This window comes from Nymphalis io, chromosome 19 (assembly GCF_905147045.1).
Source record: "Nymphalis io chromosome 19, ilAglIoxx1.1, whole genome shotgun sequence".
NCBI lineage: Eukaryota > Metazoa > Arthropoda > Insecta > Lepidoptera > Nymphalidae > Nymphalis > Nymphalis io.
This window is the reverse complement of record NC_065906.1, coordinates 4,959,739-4,983,686: the sequence shown is the minus strand read 5'-3', so window position 1 is coordinate 4,983,686 and position 23,948 is coordinate 4,959,739. Positions and strand designations below refer to the sequence as shown.

At 35.4% G+C, this 23,948-nt stretch overlaps 1 protein-coding gene across 1 annotated transcript; it reads left to right on the top strand.

Annotated features, from left to right (window-relative positions):
* The first annotated feature begins 398 nt into the window (after positions 1 to 398).
* Positions 399 to 23,400, top strand: LOC126775791 (cell adhesion molecule Dscam2-like). The gene is made up of 27 exons (XM_050497880.1): positions 399 to 460; positions 1,392 to 1,482; positions 1,565 to 1,715; positions 2,179 to 2,343; positions 4,138 to 4,273; positions 4,494 to 4,613; positions 4,750 to 4,914; positions 5,892 to 6,036; positions 6,495 to 6,643; positions 8,436 to 8,646; positions 8,990 to 9,185; positions 9,301 to 9,467; positions 9,557 to 9,639; positions 10,079 to 10,216; positions 10,726 to 10,926; positions 11,080 to 11,209; positions 11,288 to 11,472; positions 11,651 to 11,830; positions 12,172 to 12,360; positions 12,477 to 12,704; positions 13,055 to 13,260; positions 13,929 to 14,043; positions 14,187 to 14,352; positions 19,213 to 19,364; positions 20,135 to 20,299; positions 21,795 to 21,902; positions 23,166 to 23,400. The coding sequence occupies exons 2-27, from the start codon at positions 1,412 to 1,414 to the stop codon at positions 23,285 to 23,287; spliced, it is 4,044 nt and encodes a 1,347-aa protein (XP_050353837.1). The 5' UTR covers positions 399 to 460; positions 1,392 to 1,411; the 3' UTR covers positions 23,288 to 23,400.
* The last annotated feature ends 548 nt before the right edge of the window (positions 23,401 to 23,948 follow it).

The following is a 23,948-nucleotide window of genomic DNA, read 5'->3' as shown; positions in this document are numbered from 1 at the left end:
TACTTAAATTAATTAGTAATGTGTTTTATAATAATTTATTACTCTGTGGCAACACCTCATGAAAAAGTAATTCGAAATTAGAACATGATTATGAAAAGAATATTTCCATATAACGCTTCCATGGTTTATTTTGAACTGTTCTTTCACGAATTTATCAGTGGCATATTTTTTATATTACTATAATCATAATAATAAAAATACGAAATAATAATAATTTTTTTACATTTGATTTGAAATAAACAGCAATGAAATAAACGTTATTTAATAATTGAAATTTTGATCAGGGCAATAATAACAGAGGGACGAGAAACCGGACCCACCAGTATCGGGTCGAGTAACAATTACATACTGTCGACATTGTCACTGAACAGTGCAAGGGTTGAACATGGCGGACGTTACGAATGTCGAGCTACCAATAATCATGGCTCAATCGCACACGCCGCTCGCCTCAATGTTTACGGTAAATATTTACTGACGTTACTACTGGTCATAGTTTTTTTTTTTTAATTTGTATATTCATTAAATCTCGACAAAGCGTACGAGCTCTGGTGGAAGCAACACGATTAATTAAATTGTATTTTGTTTATTGCTTACAACTATTCAAAAATGGAATAATAAATATATATAAAATGCAAGCATTAACATCATCAACTGTTACTGAGAGCATTGCTATTTTGATTCGCTCCCCCCGACTCCAGTAGGCGCTTTCGTCGCGGTCTTAGCTATGTATTGCCATTTGGTGTTGGTTATCTTTTTGTACATTGTGTACTTATTACACCTTATTATTATTGACCTCAAGGTCAACTGCCTCGTTGGTCTAGTGGCTTGATGTAAGGTCGCAAGCCTGGAGGTCCTGGGTTCAATTCCCAGGTCGGACCAATAACAAGTTATTGGGTTTTTCTGTCAAAAAATTCTCAGTAGCAGCCCGGAGTCTGGAAGTGTGTATACTCCCGTGCCTCGGAAAGCACGTAAAGCCGTTGGTCCTGCACCTAAACTATTTCCGGTCGTGCCGGATTGCCGTCCTTTCGGATTATGAGAGCTAGGGAATAGAGAGTGCACCTGTGTTTGCGTACACACTTGTACACTATAATATGTTCTGCGTAGTTGGCTAATCTCTCTTGAGATTGGCCGCTGTGGCCGGAATCGGTCTGGAGGACTTTAAAAATGAATAATGGAAGAGGACTGGAGGACATTACTTATTACCTAATACTATATATTTTCCAATTAGTTAATTTGCTTTCATTTAAAAAAAATGTACACTGTGTAGAGATTGAATATAGATATTATATAAAAATTCTATATATCATAGTATACAAAAAGTACTTTTATAATATTTTTATTATATTAAAATAGTTACACTTATTTTTTGATTAATAAGGATTATATTATAGGTCCTCCATATATCCGTGCTATGAATCCAGTGAAGGCGGTCGCTGGTTCTGACGTCACTGTTTGGTGTCCTTATTACGGTTTCCCAATTGAGTGAGTTTAAGTAGTGTATTTGTTTTTATAATACTTCTCTTTATTCCTCTATATACGACTAAACTTTGTTATGTTTATGAAGTTCAGTAAAATGGGAAGGCGGAATGGCAAACGATCCGCGTTACCAACAATCCGAAGGACAACTTACTATAACGAACGTCGATCGCACTCGAGACAGAGGCGGTTGGATTTGTTCCGTTCTGACTCCTGGAGGAGAACTAGCGAGGAGAGAGGTACGAGTTATATACGAATACTACGATGAATTTTTTTTTTTTTACTACCTCCGTGAAAAACTGGTAAAGCTGTTGTTTATGTTTTATTAGAAATACAAATGCAATTAGTTGATTACAAAGATATTAGTTTATTCTGGCTTTAATTTTAACATAAACAGTATAATTAGGAAAGAATTATGTTAAAAATATTTAAAAACAGAATTCTAAAAATTGTTGTGTGTTACTGTTTGTCATCTTGAGTTTTTTTCTTACACTTCTTTTGATGGAAAGTCGTTGAGATGAAAGGTGGAATAACTCTTAACTTATACAAGATATGTTTTATATAGTTAAATAGAAGAAAAAATCATTCGTCTTTAGGCTAGATTTCCCTTACAATTTCCAAGTGACGTGGCACTAAAAAAAATTGGAATCATCGGTCATCAGCTGTGAAGTAAGAAAATTGTTCACGAACTATTGACTCTAGGTGCAAATGAACGTAGTTTCACCGCCCGTGCTGTCGCCCATCGTATTTCCGCCCGGCCTACGCGCCGGTGACCGCTCACAACTGACCTGCACCGTCACCTCCGGAGATATGCCTGTCTACTTCTCTTGGCTCAAAGATCAGATGCCTATATCTAGCGTGCTTCAGGTAAGTCATATTTCCGTTATGTCTATAGGAATATTTTTAGTATACATTTTTTTTTACATTACGAAATTGTTACGAAACTTCTAATTTGTTTATATATTGAATCATATTATCATAATTAGGTTTTTCCATTATATATAATTTCGATTACGTCGACAAAATTTAAATTAATCAAACAATAAATCAATTATTATTTCATACATCATTAATAGTTTTACATAATAATAATCTAAATAACTAATCTTAAGCGCCACATAATACCTATGAGTATGTTGTAACAATAAACCACAAAATCCTCAAAGGGAATACTGTTTTAAATTTCTCCTAACATACTAGAAGATGCTAATCCACTTGTGTAGTTGTGGTTGTTCCATGTACACGTTACTATTAAATTCTACCATATTAAGTTTGCTTGCATTAGAAATTATTACCTTTCATAAAATCTATATTCTTATATACTATATCTACTATATCATTAAAACTAGACAAACACATATTATTAAAACTAGAATCGGTATCAATGATTACTTAATAAATTGGTTTAAATCTTATCTTCCTAATCGCCTAATTTTGTAATTTGAGGGTACGACTTAGTCACACATTATGCTAAATCTGGTGTTCCTTAGGGTTTTCACTTCGGACCACTGTTTTGACATCTATATAAATAATTGATGACTTCAAAATGACTGAAAATTACTTTAAGACAATATGAACGGATTTATGGAATGGTGTATGAATAATAATAATATGCTATTAAATTCGACGGAATGTTTTCACGTCGCATACACTAGAAATATGGAAATTTTTCAGCTTCATATCCAATCTATGGACAAAAAATTATACAAGTAAATGAGATTTGAGACTTGACAGTAAAATAAAATAATTTAAATGTTCCTATGAGATTTTTCTTTCCATATTTTTACTAATATATTACAAAAACTGGATTTCTATAAATTATCTTTTTCAGTATATTTGAATAGGATACGATGATTTCTGTCAATGTTTATGACAGAAATCATCGTTCATGATGCGCTCTTTTTAGACTATATGTCTAAATGTTTAATGTATGTTATATTGATTATTAATATTATTGATGTCCCTTAACAAATAAATAAATAAAGTGGAAAAAGATAGTAATGTTGTAAGATATGACATTGGCTAGGATCCAACGATTTAAAGTGAGCCTCACTTTAGGTCGAAAAAAGGCCATTTTATTTACGAAATTAGATCACTCTTCATCATCTTCATCTATACTCTGTACACATCTATGGCACAGTATAATTTTCGAATGATATATATATATATATAGTTCCATTCTCCTCCTTTTATTGTAAATCCTAAAAACGTATAGCAATTCTCCGATGTTCACTTATTTATTCATATTCAATGTACATTGTCAATAATAATAATAGAAAATTATATTTACTTCTCATAGAATAATGACATATAAAAACTCTTAAATAAAAACCGACCTAACTGCTTATGAGCGCGCCTAAAGCCACTAAAATTTCATATTTCACCCGTCCCTTACTCGCCCCTATCATAGATTATCTAATTTCTTTATTTATTCTATCGTCAACGACCCTCCGGATTGTATTTCATTGTATTTTTTTTCTCGTTGGCTATAATATAATATATTCCACAAAAACATTCTGAAGAATAATTGAAATAATGTTTTTTTTAAGAATATAAGTACGTTAAAATGGGTAAATTAATTAGAAAGTACTAAGATCAAACGAAAATGAAACATATACCAGTGGTAATGTCGAAAGGAAACTAGTATATAATAAAACACAGGTGGACGAGCGTGGTGCTGAGTTCTACAGCATGCTCCTGTTTAAGAGTCTGACCGCCGCGCACAGCGGTGTCTATACTTGTGTCGTCACCAACACCGCGGGGAAGGCCAACATGTCTGCTGAGCTAGCCATTAAAGGTAATAAAATAATACACATATATCGATCGAAATTATATTTTGGTTATTTTCTCTAAAACATTCATGTAAAATAAGAATTTTAAATATCTCATTTCGGAATTTTATGATTGTTATTTCTGGGCCATTATAGCATTTAGAACATAAGAAACAATCTAATGTTAAAATGGTTCGCTGGCTGTGTTAATAACAAAAACCTAATTTTATAACTACTTGTCAATAGTTCCGCCATATTGGCAAATAGAGCCATTGGATGGTGCTGTTCTGTTGAATGGATCTCTAACCGTCAGCTGTGAAGCAAGAGGTCATCCACCACCAGCTATATATTGGACAAAATTTACTGGTAAGCATATTTTAGTCGATAAAAAATTAGTTTTAATGCCAAATAATATATAGGCATTTTAAATAAAAACAATATTTCTTAGTTAAAGTGTATGAAAACTTTTGAGTATCCAGAAACATTTTTCTTCAATTATAAGGTAGTACAGAGACGGCTTTGGGTGGAGTGTCTGATCCGGTAGTGCTCGGTAATGGGTCGTTGAGACTCGAGTCGGCCCGTGCGGAACATTCCGGCAAATACCGTTGTAGGGCAGAAAATGGCGTGGCACCGGCCCTGTCTAAAACTCTAACGATACACGTCAACGGTAAGTATTAAATGCATTTACTATAAAAAATTGTAACCCTCTTTTCATATCTGCGTTTGCGTTAATGTACTAAATGGAAACATAATGGCGCAAGCGATTTGTGACACTTAATCCCGACTCTTAGCCGTATTCCGAGTTTCTTCCTCGCTTTTTTTATTTACCGAGTAATGAAAATGTCGTTTAATATGTTTTGGGATATATTTTTCATTTGCATACTAAGATCATTGCTACGTTTTATTTGGCCTATATTTTTACGAGAACCTAAAATTCGAAGATTGTATTCATAAAACCACAAGACCGCATCGTCGAGCTCTTTATATTTTATGCTTATAGCGATACTATCGAAACAAGGCTTTATCCTTATCTTTTTATAAATAAAACTAGCGATTCCTCCTGAATTCGCATGGCTACAATAAAGATTTATGTCGTTACTATACCAGATAAATGCGTTACTCAATAAACGCAAACTCAGCGTGAAATTATTTAAAAGTTCTTTCAGTGCAGAATACTTTTGTGATTATATTACGTTCTTCAATTTTATACAGCCCTTAGTTCTAATTCAGTTCTTTTCTTATTGTTATCTATTAAATTTAATAAGAAAGATTATTATTCAATTTCAAACGGTTTTATTACTTACGAATCTGCTGTATCTGTGCTGCTGTCGAGACGTTAAGCTATTGATACGACTACTGTGAAGCTAGTGTTTGCATTTATCCTGTTTGTGATGTGACTGCCTAGAGCTTAAATGTATCAACCAATTTCAACAATAGAGCCATGAGATCCGTCAAAGCGTTCTAGGCGTTATAGATTATGTGATGTTCAGTCAGTTGTCAATGCTTTGATTACTTACAAAATATGGCTTATGCTTGGCCTGTTTTCGGTAAAAAGGCGAGAAATAAAATAGAAAACTTGTTAATTAATAAGATACATAAATATTTAAATATTATATTAGTTACCTAACTTTTTGCTTAATATAGAACCAGCGCGATTCGAAACACCGTCAGTGAACGTAACAGCGAAGCTAGGAGATACAGTGAGGTTAGCTTGCGTCGCGAGAGGCGACAATCCTCTATCTATGACTTGGAGCCATTCGGGAAGAGCCTTACCGAATTCTGATTACAGGTATTTTATTATAATAGTAAGTTCTTACAGTTGCTATTCAAGTTGAATAAAATTTTTGTTGGATTTGAAGATTTGACGGTAGAGTGTACTTGTTTGAAGTTATAAAATATAATTTAAAATATTGTAACTTTTTTTTATAAAATAAGTAGGCGGGTGAGCAAATGGGTAATCTGGAATTAAATGGTCACCACCGCTCGTAGACATAAATATAAGACATTGTAACCATTCATTACATCGATGTTAATTAGTAAGATGTTATTTCCCTATGCCTACACAGGCTATCTCACTCACTCACCTTCAAACCGTATTATACTATGTGTCGGAAAAATATGTGATGACTATGACATCTCAATATAATGATTATTTTTGTATCCCTGTTAAGTTATAATATTAGACATTTTTATTTATAGAAATAAATTAATGTTATTTTAGTTTAAAACCTAAATCATTAATAACAGGATGAGTATATCAGAGACTCGCAGCGCGGAGGGTCTGCGCAGCGAGCTGGTGATTGAGAGGGCCGATAGGAGAGATTCGGGTGTTTATCGGTGTCAGGCGTCCAACCCCTACGGCAGGTCGGACCATTTTGTACACCTCGGGGTACAAGGTTAGTAGATATCAATAAACTAATACCTTTCACAACATACAGCACAATTTTCAAAATAATATAATCAAATAAAATAATTAATCTATTTTATACTTTAAGAAAAAATATCTTAAGATGTTTTTATTTGTATCTACACTTATGTACACGTTTTTAATTATAAACTTTATTTACACAAAAACAGTACATCGTCATAGCACTGTATATACAATATGTTAAAGGCGTATAAAGGTATAACGATGTGTTCCAGGCAAATTTTGTTCTTAGTGCAAGTATATAAATGTTTACAATAACAAAATAACAAAAAAAGTTAACTAACGTGAAATGATAACACAGTACACTTATAAATTAACCTAAATTTCTTGTTTTTCATATATTGTATTATCTATCGGAGTATATATAAGTAACTATTAGAAAAGTTAAAATTAAACGTAAAACTTGCAAAATAAATCTATCGCAGACCCTAAATTGAGTGTCCGGCACGCACTCACGCGATTCTTTATGGTTATTGTGACTTTTATTGCCCCTTACTATTACTGGATTCCAGGCGTGAAAATAAAGGTACTTCGTTAAAATATATTATCATCACAATAATGAGCCGAGATAGCCTAGTGGATTGGACTTGGACTTTAACCGAAGTTTTTAGTATTTTTAATTCATCTTTTGGGAATTACACGTATTAGAAATTAAATTCTGCTACATAGCCCACAACAATGGTGGATGAGCTAACCAGCAAGTATGCTATGCTAGACATATTTTCCATTTAGTTTTAGTACACTATAAATTATGAATATTTTTTTACATAAAAATAATCGAATCTTAATCTAAAAAAACAAGACCTACTTCATAGCCCCTAGAAACCACCGTATTAAACTAATAAACTCAACTAAAGTTGTTGGACGTCTCTGGGCAGTATTTTCGCTCCTCAGAGCGAACGACGCTTGAAGTGCTCATGTAAACAAGCAAAGCGTATAACAGCTTACTTCAGCTTATTTACCGTGTAAACCACTAAAATATAGTTAAACCTTTTTTAACTTTAATTACACCACTGGAATAAGTTTCCAGTCAGTGTTTTATAGTACATTATTTTATTTTGTTATCATATTTATTGTTTGTATTTTATTACAAACATAAACATATTATTGTAATGTAAATTGTTTTTTCGTACTAACGGTTACGCGTCCGGTTCACTCGCTGTTCATGATATATCGACTAACAGTATTATTTATTAAGTTTTTTTCTTACTATAATATTTCAAATTTTTAATTTATAATTGCATCTGCGCGATTTTTTTATAGAAGGAATACCGTGCGTGAAAATGTGAAGTGGTTGACTGTGTTTTATTTTGCTGACGTTACTCATCATTTATATTATTGAATAATTAATTATTGATGTTTATGTTGTATATATGATATAAACTATGAAATATGTTCTAATTTGACTATTTGCGTTAATACTACTGCATATTATGTACTAGTAAATGAGCCTAATTGGCCCAGTGGTTAGAACACGTGGATTTAACCGAAGATTACCAAACCCCGGCAAAACTCATGCTCGGCGGTGAAGGAAAATAAAATATATTTTAGGAAGGAAAATATATTTGCGGAACCTGCTTGTTTCGGATGAAAGTCTGCTATCTGTTTACCAGATACCATTGGAGCACTGTGGTCCAAATCTTCTTCTCAATGGGAAAAGATGCCTTAGAACAGCAGTGGAAAATTTACAATTTTTTATTTATTATTACTTGCTTCAATTAGGTATTCTTGTTTAACAATATAACTGAACTATTCTATAGAACCTCCAGAGCCACCAGCGAACTTTCGGGTACTAGACACGACGTCACGATCAATCCGTTTACAATGGCGACGACCCTACGACGGGAACTCCCCGGTGCTGGGCTACGTAGTGCAGTACCGCAGGCATGATTCCACTAATCCTGATGCATGGAGAGACGCCGATACACACAACGTCTCCGTCAATGCTCATACTATGGACTCATACACTGAGTAAGTCTTAATTAACTTTCTAGGTAATGTAAATACTTTAAAAAGCGCCTATTTAAAATTATTCAAGAGTCAATTTGCGATAGCGAATGTATGGCTCGAACTCTCCTATAATGAACAACTCGGTGAACCTCGGATAGTTTGGAAAGATGCCAACTCGTATCCCATATATGTACTCGAATTAGATCTCCCTTTCTCTGAATGCTTAAGCAGGCCGATGTTACATTTAAGTACGTTAAAATTCCATCGGATTGAAAACTTATTGTTTTCAAGCATAGGTATTTTAAAATATAAAAAACGATATCGATGTCTATCCGGTGCAGTAATGAGTATTTCTGTGTGGTAGGACGGAAGACGCAACGATAACAGGCTTAGAGCCAGCGACAGCATACTTGGTGCGCGCTCGCACGGTGACGGCGCAGTTCGCGTCTGCACATACTCGCGCGCTGCTGGCGCTGACGTCACACGAGCCGCCGGCGCGCGCGCCCGTCAGCCTGCGAGCGTCTGCTCCTCGCCCGTCTACTATAGAGCTCGCGTGGCAGGTAGGACATTCCAATATTAAGAAGTCCCTTGCTCCAAGAATGGTCTCAGTAAAAGCCCAATCTCTATGTCTTTTTTTAACTTTGCAAATTTTAATAGAATTACTTTTTATCAAAGGCACCACCAACATCAGCATGGAATGGTGAATTATTAGGATACACAGTATGGTGGTGGCCGTCCGCTGACGGTACGTTGTCCGGCGGTGCTAATGTTGGTATGGAATTTGCCACAGTTAGGGGACATGTCACCAAGTATACTATTGAAGGCCTTGATCATTTTACAAGGTGAGATATTTACAACGTAAGACTAATTGTACTAAATATATCGATAACTGTATCAACAAGAAATATTGAGCTTTTGTTTAACCTTTTAGGTATTCAGTTAGCGTTAGAGCGTTTAATAGCGCAGGGGCTGGACCTGCTACAGCTCCTGTTAACACGCTTACTCAGGAGAGCGGTAAGAAAAAAATTTAAATTAAATATAGTTCGTCGTAAACGTACGTCATAAGATGTTCTAACTTTGATACTGGATAAATAATGATTTTAATCGTTTACGGTCAACATTTATATTATAACCTTCATTCAAATATTCTTCTATATCTTTATTATGAACTTGGGTTTACAAAGGTCTTAAAAGGATGGAGTAAAATCATGCTATATTTCATGTTACGTTAACATATAAATATTGTAATCTATTATTGAAACATAATTAATTCATAAGTCTTAACTAAATATTATTCTTGTTCAACTGCCAATTATTGTTAAAATATATGCAGTGGCAGACACTTTGGAATTATTCATAAACAGAACTTTAAGAAAAAATAAGGCATTAATGAACCCTAATGAGTATTATGAAATAATACGACATGAATGTGAAAATAATGTGTTCCATGTAGTGCCGTCGGAAGGTCCGCGAGCCGTCCGATGTCGCGCAGTGTCTCCTCAAAGTCTCAAAGTGGAGTGGTCTCCTCCCCCTGCTCATGCGCATCACGGCGCTCTCCTCGGCTATAAGCTACTTTATCGTCCGGAGCATAGTGAGTAAATTATGGTAAAATATAACCAATGATTTAAATGTTAGTCGGTACGTTTTTAATTTCTAAGATAAGCTAAGATATTTCAATCTTGTGAAATGTAAAATTATGTTTAACTCTGAATGTTTTTGGTGCCCAATAAATAGTCCTTTAATAATATATTTGGTTTTGTTCGTGAATATCCTTATTTTAGAAAAGCACATCGTAGTTTATTTGTAATCATTCATTAAATATATTTAATGTTGACAAAGTTATAAATTTATATATTTATGGTGATTCAGGGTGTGTAGTTAAATATTTATATTGCTTGAATGATTTTCTCAAATTCACTCTAAATAAAATATGACCCTGGGTCGAAGTAAACTAAGACTGAAGTCGCTCACTTATCTGATCTATTTATCTAACACCTAATGACCGGTCGACCTCTACCCGATATTCAGTATAATGTACTTCAGAGTTGCACTCGATCTGCACACGTTCCTAGCTGAGCGAAGGCAGTTGTTTGTCGGCAGCGGCGGACTGGCTGGAGTGGGAGGTGCGCGGCGGCGGCGCGGGCGCGGCGGCGGGCGCGGAGGTGAAGCGCGTGGCGGGCGTGGAGACGTTGCTGCTGGCGCTGCGCCCGCACTGCAACTACACCGTGCAAGCCCTCGCCTACACCGCCGCCGGCGACGGCGTGCCCGCCCATCCCATACACTGCACTACGCAACAGGACGGTGAGCCATTATATCGTGCGAGCAATTTTAGCAATCGTTTATATATATTGTGTATAGTTTTGGCTGGGGTTGTTTTAAATTTTTTTCAATTAAAACGTTGTTATTTAAGAAACTGTATTGTACAGTTATATAAATTAAAAGTAATGTTTGCAGCTCCAGGACCACCAGCAGCTGTAAAAGTGATCGCGACATCTGTTACGTCTTTGGCAGTCAGCTGGTTACCCCCAGGTCGGCCGAACGGACCTATTTTGTATTATACCGTCTTCTATCGTGAACTCGGGAGGTACATTCTTTGACCCATTGGAAATGATATCGTTAATATATTTTCTACTCTTTTTACTAATAAGATTTTGTTTTAAAGGGATCGTCCTCCTCAAACGACTACAGTTCAAGCGGAAGACGTTGAAATGGCAGTCGGTCTCGGTGGTTTTACGGAATTAAGATCTTTGTCAGAGAGTGCAACATATGAAGCATGGGTTGCAGCACATTCTGCGGCTGGAGAAGGGGAACCATCTGCACCTCAGCCTGCTACTACTACTTCCAGAGGTAAGATAACCGAATGCAACTTCCATTTAATTTCTTTTGTGCATAATATAGTTGTCTTATCTAAGCTTCATAGTTTTTCAAAAAACAATATTTTCGGAAATCCCTACAAAAACCATCTAGAGGAGTCGCCGTTGACATTGCACATAGAATTCTCGTTTTTGTACATTGTTGAACATAGCGGCCGTGAGACTGTTGTCGTTCGGCGTGTGGGCGCGCGTGCAGTGCGGGCGGCCACTGCGCCTCGCGTGCGCGTGGCGCGGGGAGCCGGCACCGCGCGCGCGCTGGCTGCGCGGGGACCGCCCCGTCACGCACGACCCGCGCACGCACCTCACCCCGCACGGACATCTAGCTATACACGGTCGGTGCTGCGATTGTCGTACTATCTTTTAATTACCTGTCTATTTACAATAATTAAAAAAACGGTTAAGATGTGGCCATGAATGTTTCGCTGGTCATCTGCACTGTTCCTATGGTAGTTTGCACTGTTAAGTGGTAATCAACTATACAAACAAGTGTTTCTTTCGCCAAAGACAAAATTAATTCAAAAGACAAAACTGTTTCTGCTTTCAAAAACTTAAGGTTAGTTATCGAATTTAAATTTTTACTTATGTTTTATACCTCTTTCAATGATCTCGGTATATTAAAAGATGATGGCAATGATTTTTGCTTTTTTGATTAAAATTGGGTACGTTGTATTAGAAGTGGACGCGCTGACGAGCGGCAACTACACGTGCTCGGCGCGCAACTCGTTCGGCTCGGAGGAGGTGACGTACCGCGTGGAGTGCGCCGCGCCGCCCGCCGCGCCCGCGCTCGCGCTGGAGCGCGCCGCGCACACGCTGGCGCGCCTCGCCTGGCGCACCACGCACCACCCCGCCGCGCCGCCGCACGGTACACTTGAACCTCCTCCAAAGTATCCTAATATGACTTTGACCTTGACAAGTGCCTTGTAAGAATGCAGGTCAATGTAGCTTATTTAAACTAACTAGCCTCTCAATTTGTAAAAGGTTTCACGATCTTTTGGGTTCGCGTCCGAGACGACAGCGGCGAAGGTGTGGAACCTAGTAGCTCCCGAGGAGAAGAAGAACGGAAAATAGAAGCGGGAGGAGAAGCGGCCGGTGTAGTGCTGAGAGCGCTGTCATGTGGAGCAACATATTCAGTCAGGGCCGTCGCCCATTCGAGAGCTGGCTCCTCACCACCATCTGCGCCTTTACTTGTCCGGACGAAACCTCCAGGTAACATTCAAGCATGGAAAATTACTAATTGATTTTTCTCCATAGGAGAAATACGTATATTTTAAAAATAATAATCATAGAATCCGTCATTACTAATTAATATACCATGATTGTATATAATTTAAAAAATTGAACACTGAACGATTTATTTTAAATATTTAATTTGTGTTAAGTAAATAATTACAAGCTATTTACTTCAGAGTACAAGATAATTGAACCGTGTAATACTAACCGTGTAACGACGAGAGTGATTTTTGATTTGTTTCAAATAAATAATTAAAATGAGTATGGCTGCGATCGGAATACCTTGTGTACCAATATCATAAATCGTTCGAATCAATATTGTCCAGTACTAGTGTGGGAAGGCGGAGGAAACCCGGAGGGTGACCGCGAGGAGGGCGCGGAGGCGGCCGTGTGGAGCAACAGCAGCGCGCTCGCGCTCGACGCGCGCCGCGCCGTGCGCTGCGCCGCGCGCCTCGTGCGCCTGCAGTGGCGCCGCGCCGACGGGCTCGCCTGGAGGGACGCCGACCTCACGTCGTTGCACCACCACCGAGAGGTACGTAGGAATGAGAAATCGTTTAGTTAACTCCCAATGGCAGTCTAATTCAGAAAACTCGATCCGAAAATACTCATTTATCGGGTATGATGAGAAATAATTAAAAACCTCTAAGAAGGATGCCTGAACAATAAATAAAATTATTATCAAAGTACTAATAGTAAACTAAATTAGCTTAAAATAGATCAATGCGAACCTCTAAGGCTACGATCTATAAAATTCGACGTCGACGTCCGACTTCAGCGTGAACTTGCGTTTGACGTTTCCACGTCAGAAGCATCGTCAGTGGTCGAAATAAATTAATCTAACGAGCAGGCGATGTCTCGATCACAATATTCGCAAAACAATGCTCGAGTATAGTGTTTTGAAATTTGACATTAAAATAACTGGAGACACAACCCGAAGCGAATGAACGCCGCCTACGACGTCAATACCGACATCAACGTTAATTAAAGAGACCACAACAGTACATTTCTGTTGTGATGCGGCGTAAGTGTGACGCTGTAAGCGGCCAATGCCATTTATAGGAGACCACTGGCGCAATGAACTTAAAAAATAACTCTTTTAAATCGGACAAGTATTTTGTCTCGTAATTTTATTTGATTATATTTGATGTTGATAATTGCATAAATAATAGTAAATATATAACACACCAATAATGTCAATAGGTAGTCATAGGAGGACTAGCGGTAGGCACATGGTACGCATTAAAACTATGGACGGCTACAGAATCCAGTCGACAGCAAGCTGTGATATATGCAGCTACTACTACACATTCTGGAGGTAGGTCACTTTAATTAACTCTATCTATTTGTATTGCGAGAACTAAATATAAATGTTTTAGTCTTATTTTCTTGTAATTGATAAAAAGAAACTTATTGGAATACGTTAATTCAGATATATTGTGTTCTTAAACCCACACGCAGAACGCCTCAGACGGCCGGTAGCCTTCCAGACAGAAGGGACTCCAACAAGCACGGTGAGTAACGGCGACAGCGCAGACCGCGTACTGGGTGCTCTGTCGCTCGCGTTCGCTGCTCTCGCCGCGCTTGCCGTGTCTGCACTGCTTCTCGTACTGATGGCTAAGCGGAGGTAAGTGATATAAAAGGTTAGAAAAGAGTTAAAAAAATACCGCTTAATTTATTTATTTTAAAGTGCAATTAGTGATAGAATATACATGTAAATTTTGTTACATTGTATATGTAACTTTACTTTTTTAAGGACAAAACTCGCAACACTTTTTTTCCTGCATTCTTTAGAAATATTAAATGAAGTTTTAATGTCATTCAAAAATTTAAATGACCGACCGAACGCGTCGATCTGCGGTGACGCTTCTAATGAATATTATATGAAATAATATAAATAAGAATAATGTATGAATGTAACAACATTTTGCAAATCAGTTACGACCTAAGTTTTACCACGTAGCGAGTGATTAATTAAACAATGATATGTCTTTTTCTTTCGAATGTCAAATCAATAATGACAGAGCGAATACAGTGTTTAATTAAACAACAAAGCAAAGTTTATAAGTAAAGCCGTTAACTATCAGGTAACTGAGGTCATAAAAAAATCATAACACTTTGAATTTGTTTAAGTATTAAAAGACCAAAAAGACACGTTCTATGATGACAATATGTTAGAAGGATAGTAATAATAATAATAATAATAATAATAATAATAATAATATCCTGGGACATTTTTCACACACGGCCATCTGATCCCAAATTAAGCTTGTACAGAGCTTGTGCTATGGAAACAGACAACTGATATTCTACATATACTACTTTTCTTTTTGTGAATACATACTTATATAGATAATTACACCCAAACTCAGGACAAACAGACATGTTCATGCACACAAATGTCTGTCCTGGTTGGAAATCGAACCCCCAACCTTCGGCGTGAAAGGCAAGTATCTACCAACCACACCAACCGGCTCGTCTTTATTATAAATTTTATCACTGCCAATAACAGCCTCCCATTTGTTTTAGGTAATGTGACATAAAATTTGATCCGTTTTACATAAAACAAAGTGCCTTCACGTGCATAAAAGACCTGTTTTTATCGTTTTGACAGTTTTTATTGTAGTCTAGTCCATTGCGTTCAAAAAAGGGCATATAAATACAAGTAAGCCAATTGATTTTTAAATCATATAGGCGAGTTAGAATAGCTTTCCTTGAAATTATCGACCAAGATTTCTTATGAGCTTTTTCCGCATCTTGAAAAAGTTGGTAAATACTGTTTTTTTTACGATAGCTCGTCCGGCCGTTCCGTTTCCGTCAGTATACGAAAGATAATCACGGAATAAATATATTAAAAAAAACACGAATGACGTCATCATAATGCAACGTGTTAAAGTTGATGTGAATGGGCATTAATTATATAATGCTTCGATACAAAATAAATAGGCTATTAGGTCAAATTCAGACAAGACCATTAATCATTTTTTTAATATTAAGTTTTTTTTTAAAGTAAAATTGAGATTATTTGCTTTCTGCTAAATTACAAAATGGCAAATAACTTGAATCTAATTTAACATTTTTATACTTATTTAATTTTAAAAATTCTGCATTTTTAACCAAACTGTCAAGTATATTATTTTATATAGGTTCATTTTAGGTAAAGCACAAAATAACACTTTGGTCAGCAATTCCTTTGATCTAAGGTTTTTTGCGAAAGATTGCGAAGAATTTTTGTTTACTAACGTTATCTGATAAATACCGTCAATATTTCCAGAACAAAGAAGAAAATTGCTACAGAAATGTTATTTATATTTAAAGGAAGGGTTGAAAGCTTTAAAGTAGGTTAAAGGGGATATCGTAGTGAAGGGAAAGGGTGATTCAACTATGTCCGCGATAAAAATAGATTGATATTATAATTATAAACTAGTAATAGTACAAATAAAGAGGATGAGATGAGTCTGATTCAAACTAAAGCATTAAAAGATACTAGAGGAGGCCTATGCCAAGAAGCACGGGCGTTTAATAGAATAAGGAATTTCAACAGTAATTTATCTTCACGATAGACGTCTTATTGATTAACAGCCTTACTTATAAAAGTCGTTTAGCAGGTGATTGGTGAAAGAATGCTGTGTCCTCTTCTTTCAAATGTCAAATCAATAATGACAAAAAGAGCAAAGTCAGTTTTTACCTAATCACTCGCTTAATAACGAAGAATTATTAAGACCGTGGTTGATAAAATACTATAAATGCAGCCTGATATTATACGATTTTTACGATTTGTGCAGTAGCAATTTTAAAATTTTATTAGTTTATACTTACTTATTTCTTCTTCTTTTCTGTCATTATTTATTTGAATTTCGAATGAAGAAGACATGGAATTGTTATACTAATCACCCGCTAAACAACATTTATATTATAAATATTTCTTTGAGATTTCTTAGAAATTATATACAACTTAATAATTTTCTGGCATTGGCATAAATATTACTCATTAAACACACCCTGCTAACCTAAGTACTAACCTGAAGTTAGTACTTAAGAATATTTTACAGGCAAAATGAATATAATATTTTACATAACCACTCACCAATAAGTATCAGTTTGCCCGTTTGCCTTCTTGCTCAGAAATGAATACTTAAAAAGTGTAACTTTTGTCATATTCACTTTTCTTTTAAAATGTTTAGACATCACTCGAATATAAAATAATAAATTTTTGTCACGTCAACGGCCTAAATTTACAGCGGGTGTAACTACGAAGCTCAGCTACTAACATAATAATATTATATGCCGAAATCTTCTCTGGAACGCGCTTTCCCTTCTGAAATAAGTTTTATGTATATTAGCTTAGTAGTTTTTTTCAGTTAGGCATTACAAAAATAACATCTCCTCCTATATTTGTATTGATATTACTAGCAATACTCGTAGATCTTATCCTGCTTTTAAAATTGCCAGTAAATTCAATTGTCATAGCAAAAGTCGATGTGCTGCATTTAACGGCGACTTAAAAGAAACTTTTTCCATTAAAAAAACATATATAAGCCAACTTTTATAGTAATCAGTCAAACGGTTTCATAGTCTATATAACCAACATTCATATTTTATGAACATATGTAAATTATATTGTTACAACACTGTTGCATTCCCGTTAATATTAAAACATGAAAGGCGATGCTACTTTGAAATACATATATATTTTAGTACTCTGCAGTACATCAAGCACACCGGATGTCGCCAACGTTTGCGCTAAAACTTAGGAAAATATGGCCACTTAGAGTGTCTATTCTACAAGAAACATTTCATCTTGCTTTACATCTCCTCTGGAACGTGCTGGAAATTCTAAGTTTCTAATATATATTTCCGTAACACGTTTCAATAGCTCGGAAATAATTGTAACGTTTCTAAACTCGAACAAGTTTCTCGCATAAACATGGATTCAATATTTAGATATACTATAGAGTTATTTCTTTATTCTTCATAATTGTAGTAATAAAGCCTTTACTTACTATTTAGGGAAACTATATTTTCGGTTAGTACATAAATATTAAAATAGTAATTAAAATTTCTTGTATATTTCCCACTTATGAGCAAAAGCCTCCTTCCCTCTTGATGGTTTAGTTGCCGATGGATTGGTGGGTTGAAAATTTAGCACAATTTCATCCAACACGTGCAATTTTTCTCAATTTCTCTTCACCGCCGAACACAAAATTAACTTTAAACACAAAGCACATGAAAATTTAGTAGTGCTTGCGCGGGTTTGAACTTAATATCATCGGTTCAAATTAAAGCGTTCTAACCACTGGGCCATCTGAACTCATCGATAATATTTGTTAAAATTTATTTGTCATAGAACACGCATTGGAGCAGCGTGGTGGAATAAGTTCCATACCTTCTCCTTTAATTTATAAGATAGGAAATTTGATTTAGTCAACTGTCTATAGCTTTAAACTCATTAAACATTATTTATTTAATTCCCATTGTTGAGTACATTTTCGAACGATAGACACTACAGATTTAAAAAAAAAAATGTTAGTCTGCCAATTTATACGAGGCAACAAAAATCTTGGAAGTATATTGGATTTACACTTTAACACGCTCCTATCTTGTTGAGATCTAATCGAAAGCTTGTGGCAACAATCATTTTATACTAAAAAAATATACACTTCACAAAACCCATTACTTTTATATAATCGAATATAGCACTGGTTGGTTATATTAAAAAAATAGTAATAAAAAATAGTAATAATATTTCGAAGATCCAGAATACAGCTAAAGTAAACTTCATTGTTAATACCTGTTTTAGGTACTAACTCATAAGTATCTCGTTTGTGTAAAATTTTAATAGACACATTTCTTTATAGCATCCATTTTGTTCCGGAAGAAAATGTTATCAAACATATTTGCCTACTGAAAGTTTTGTTCTTTGTTTTATTATTACTAATATGGTTTTAGAAGATCAACAACAAACAAATATTATTATTTGATTAAATTCATCCTTTGTGATTTGTCTAAGAGATGGCCCAGTGGTAAGAACGCGTGAATCTTAACCGACGATCGTGGCTTCAAACCCGGGCAAGCACCACTGAAATTTCATATGCTTAATTAGTGGTTATAATTCATCTCATGCTTGAGGGTGAAGGAAAACATCGTGAAGAAACCGGCTTGTGTCTAATTTCATTGAAATACTGCCACATGTGTATTCGACTAACCGGCATTGGAGCAGCGTGGTGGAATAAGCTCCAAACCTTCTCCTCAAAAAGGGAGAAGAGGCCTTAGGCCAGCAGTGGGATATTCACTGTTATATATATCATATATATTTCAGGCTTTTACTGTTACTGTTTTGTCTAAGGCAAAATCAAAATACACTTTATTCACGAAGATTTGTTTTCAAACGAGCACTCAGAATAATTATCTCAATAGTTAATTAACACAAATTAAACAACAGGTTTGTTTATTGAAGCAAATGCATTCAAGATTGTTATTATTTCAGCACGCTGCTTTCTTGTGGGGGACAAATCGAGGAGGAAACACGTCGCTGCAGCCACTCCGCAGCCAGCACCGATAAGTCTGTCTGTCCCGAGCAGCAGAACATACGGAACTGCCAACATGACTACAAGCACGACAAACTGTCCCCGGCATCCGGTGAGAATTTATGTACGACATGGATGTTTTATTCTTTTATCAGATATTGTTTAAAATTTACTGCATGAAATTGTTTAGCTATAGTTTTACTATGTAACTGTTTGTTTCTGACTTTTTTTAATTTATTTAATTTTATTTATGTATAAATAAATGTCTCGTTGTCTACTTTATTTATAAATCGGCTAGCTACGAGTAAATAGCCTATTTCGTTAAATTATATAATTAAAACTCGATAGTGACTTTTTTTTCTAATAAGCTTTTGTACTAATGGTGACCACGTTTACGATTGTTTTCGTATCCATTATTTTGTTAGATAACAATTTTATTTTTAAATCTGTTTATGTAAATGTCCTATAAAGATTAATTAAACTAACCAAAACGACACTGTAAAATTGTTTTTTCAATGAGATAGTACACAACTGCAATAGTTCTTTTGTCTAGAAGAATGATTAAGGATTAACGTACCATGGCTGCTACTGCTTTATAACGGATTTGTGAAGACAAATCAATATTTCTTTAATTCTGCAGAGCGTGATATTAATTGTTGTAAGCACACCTTTAAAGGTGTTCGAATTACTGCGATAGCTTATAACAACAACAAGTATGATATCTCAAAAATATAAAGAGAATAAATGAGAATTAAGCTCTCATCTTATTTTATTTTTGCACTCATTGTCAAAATTTTGTCCAATTTATTTATAAGTAAAATTATTTTAAGCAGTTTCAAGTCGCATATCTATAATTCGTTATTGAATGAATTTATATAACAGACGTATACGAGATAAGTCCATACGCGACATTTGCGGTGGGTGGCGAGACGGCCGCGACGCTCGACCACACGCTGCAGTTCCGCACGTTCGGTCATCGCGACAACGACGCGCCGCCGCACCGACCCTGCAGGAAGCACCCGCAGCGACACAGGGAGAGGGCAGACGGTGACTATCATACTCATGTAGAGCCAAAGAATCAAGCAATAGAAGTCACTGGGTTCTCTATTTACTTCTTAATTGAGTTTACTCGTTCTGTGTCATTTCAAACAACAATTTTCTTTCAAGGTCGAAATTGAGTGCAACGTTTCTGACGCTAAAAACTTCTATTTCTGCCACGTGGAATGAATACATGTCTTTTTTATTTATATACATACATTATATCAAGCTGGAAATTCAATTAATCCGAATACTTAGTAGTGTGGACTTTGTTCAGTATATTATTTGCTTTTGCAGTTTTGACGACAGGCCCCTTAAGGACTTAAAGTCCTACGGGAATTGCTTCCATTACCATAAGACTAATCCTATCCAACCTTTTATACAAAACATTTTGTTGTTAATACATCTAAACAACAAAACTTACGACTGATCTTTCTAAACTACAAATACATTTGTATCGGGCAATTTTTGAAAATACTTTCTGTGGTACGTTTTTGCTCGATTAGTGCTCAGTAACAATTTTTAAATAAAAGATATAGTATATGCTTAAAATAGTGTATTTAAATGAATTATTTATTTATTCAACAAAACTAATCAAAATGAATATTTAAAAAAATCGCCTACTACTGAGGTAATTCCTCCGCTCCTTTTGAGGAAAAGATTCGAAACTTATTCCACCCCGCAGTTACAATGTACATTGGTGAATACACATGTGTCCAATGTTTTCCTTACTGCCGAGAACGAGATGATCAAAAACACAAATTAAGGAAATAAAAAATCGGTAGAGCTTGCTCTGGCTTGAACCCGCAGTATTCGTTTCTGATTCAGGTGTTCTAACCAATGAACAATTTCGGCTTGGGGAATATATATTAATAAACGTTTTATATCAATTCGGATTAAATAAAATGGCAGAGATTCCACAAACAATTCGATCAAAGGAAAAGTTATTCTCTCGAGACTAAAGTTTTTACAAAGTTAGTGGCAAAAACTTCAAAAATCGTAGTTCAAATGTAAACGATATAAATAGGAGAAGATACTTTTAAATATATTTCGAAAAATTAATAAAGTTTTATAAGTATTTAAATACTACCAACATTCCTGACATCGTTCTACGATGACGTAACATATTGTAATTTGTACAAAGTACTGGTCTATAAGTTGTAAACTTGTCCGACAGTAGTTCATGATATACCAGGTTCGAACTCCGAGTCAGGCAAAAGTGATTAAGTTTTTTTGACAAGAAATTCTTAACAGTTAAGTGAAACTGAGAGAGTTGTTTTACAATCCCGAGCAAGCAAGTAAAGCCATTGATTCTGCTATTCTTTCCGCTACTGTTGTACTATGAGAATGAAGCATATAAAATGTAGTAGTTCACCTGTGCTCGAGCACTCACGCCTTAACTAAAATCCTGTACGGTTATAAATCGGTCACACCTATGTATTAACATCCCGTTACTTCTACAGTAATTTGATTACTAAAATATATCGGTACATTTTTGTAACAGTTGAAAAGCACCACTCAGATTGCGAGCTGCAGCAGCTGAGCCGCTACGAGAAGGTCCGGCCGCGGCACTGCGCCGGCACGTCCTACTGCGTGCCGCTCTCGCATCATGGTAAAACTATTTATTTCCGTTTTTCAATTGCCCAGTGACTGTTAAAATTAATCGTTTAATTTACATATCTATAATCATTCATCATTGGACAAATATTCTATAAAAATAATATTACAATCAAGTCAGACAAGATGATTAAATTTAATTTACAATATCTGATACTAATATCTTGAATTTTTTGTCAAGAACTTCCCAATAGCAGCTCGAAGTTTAAAAATTGGTTATACCAACTCTTACTATGTCGGATTGCTATGCCATCGGATTATGAGAGTAAATGAATAGAGAATGCATCGATGCTAGCGCACACACTTGTGAACTATACTTGTCGTTGGGAATGATCACCGTGATCGTCGATCAACATCATTATTTTTACAAACCGCTTTATCAATGTAAGCTAATAATAATAAGTAGGTATAGTAATGTATGTGATACTATTTTCGCATTATAATGTATAACCATCGCATATTTTACCTCGGAATATCATCTATCACTCGCCTCGCAACTTGTTAACATATTCATGCAATACATCATGAACTTCCTATCTAATAATGATTTATGATATGCGAAGCAAATATCGCGATCCACATTACAGATACTATTTCTGAACCATTTACACTTGTAACGAATATATATATGTATATATGTTCTCGAAGGTGAATTTTGATTCGCTTTACGAAATTGGGTTATTTTTAAATCTCTTGTTAAATTCCCAAGGTCAGCATCATATTATGAATTACTTTATAATTAAATCAGTAAATTCGTACAATTAAATCAAATCATAATTAAATTACAATTATTACTTTTATAGTAAATATTAATTCAAATGATAATTGAGAAAAACAAAATTCTAATACGAATAATATGTGATTAAAATTAAAAATACAACATAATTGAATGAATGAAGTCAGTGTCACTCACACAGTAGAATTATGCAAGAAATCTAATTATAACCCATACATCCATCCATACATACACACATACATACATACATACATACATATTATGTATTAAGAACATGAACCCTGACTTAAACATTACATGCTTTTTTGGGGAGTCGTGAAAAAAATATCTATGTCAACTTTGTTATGTATTACTAAAATTCTCTATATCGAGTACATTATAAGGTATGGATGTACCTTGCCGTGTTCTCTAAGGTACCAGAAACGTCAAACAATTGATCCGTCTCCAGACACGTGCCGATATTGTCATTCATATCAAACCACGATCTAACATGGGTAGCCTTGAACTTTTGATATTCAAAAGGCGGTGGCGGAGGGAGTGGCGGTGGGAGCGGAGGCGGCTTCTCAGAGGTGTACGCGGGCGACTCCAGCGTGGAGTCAGGTCCGGGTTCTCTCTCTCCGCGCACTCATCACGAGCACAGCTAGCGCCGTGGTATAGATACTTCATTACACACAACTAGTCTTAGAAGATCGACTAAGCAACTTTGAACTGCCAATTATAAGAAGTAAACGATTATCTTAAATTGAAGTTATGACAACTTAGGTTTTACAATTGTCATTCCTGTATGTGCTAACATGTCTTGTATGTGTATCATGGTCGTGTTTATCGTCCTTTACGTTTTTTTTTACTTATTATAGAAAAACCGACAAGCAATGGATGGTCTATGGGCATTCGATTGAGTTAAAGCGATTTCTATAACCTTTCTTCCGTCAATCTTTGATGTAATTTGTATACATTTTGATGTTTTCAATTCATATTATGTAAATTATCTACGCCCATTGATATCATTCCGTCAATACGCTCCCAATTGATCTAAAGTCTTTTGATTCTGAAATTACTTCAAATCTTACTGAAATAAAGGCATTTTTGTTACTTATTAATTTGTCAGTAATGCGAACTACAGAGATGGGCTTAACGAAGAAATAATTGTGTACCTCGTATATTGCATTGTACAATATGCTTTTAAATAATCACTTTAATTTGAATCATCTATTGTATTGTTTTTAAAGGTAATTACTTTTGGACTACCGTATACTCGATTTCGCAACTACAAGCTCAAATGTATGGAATACATTTATATGATAT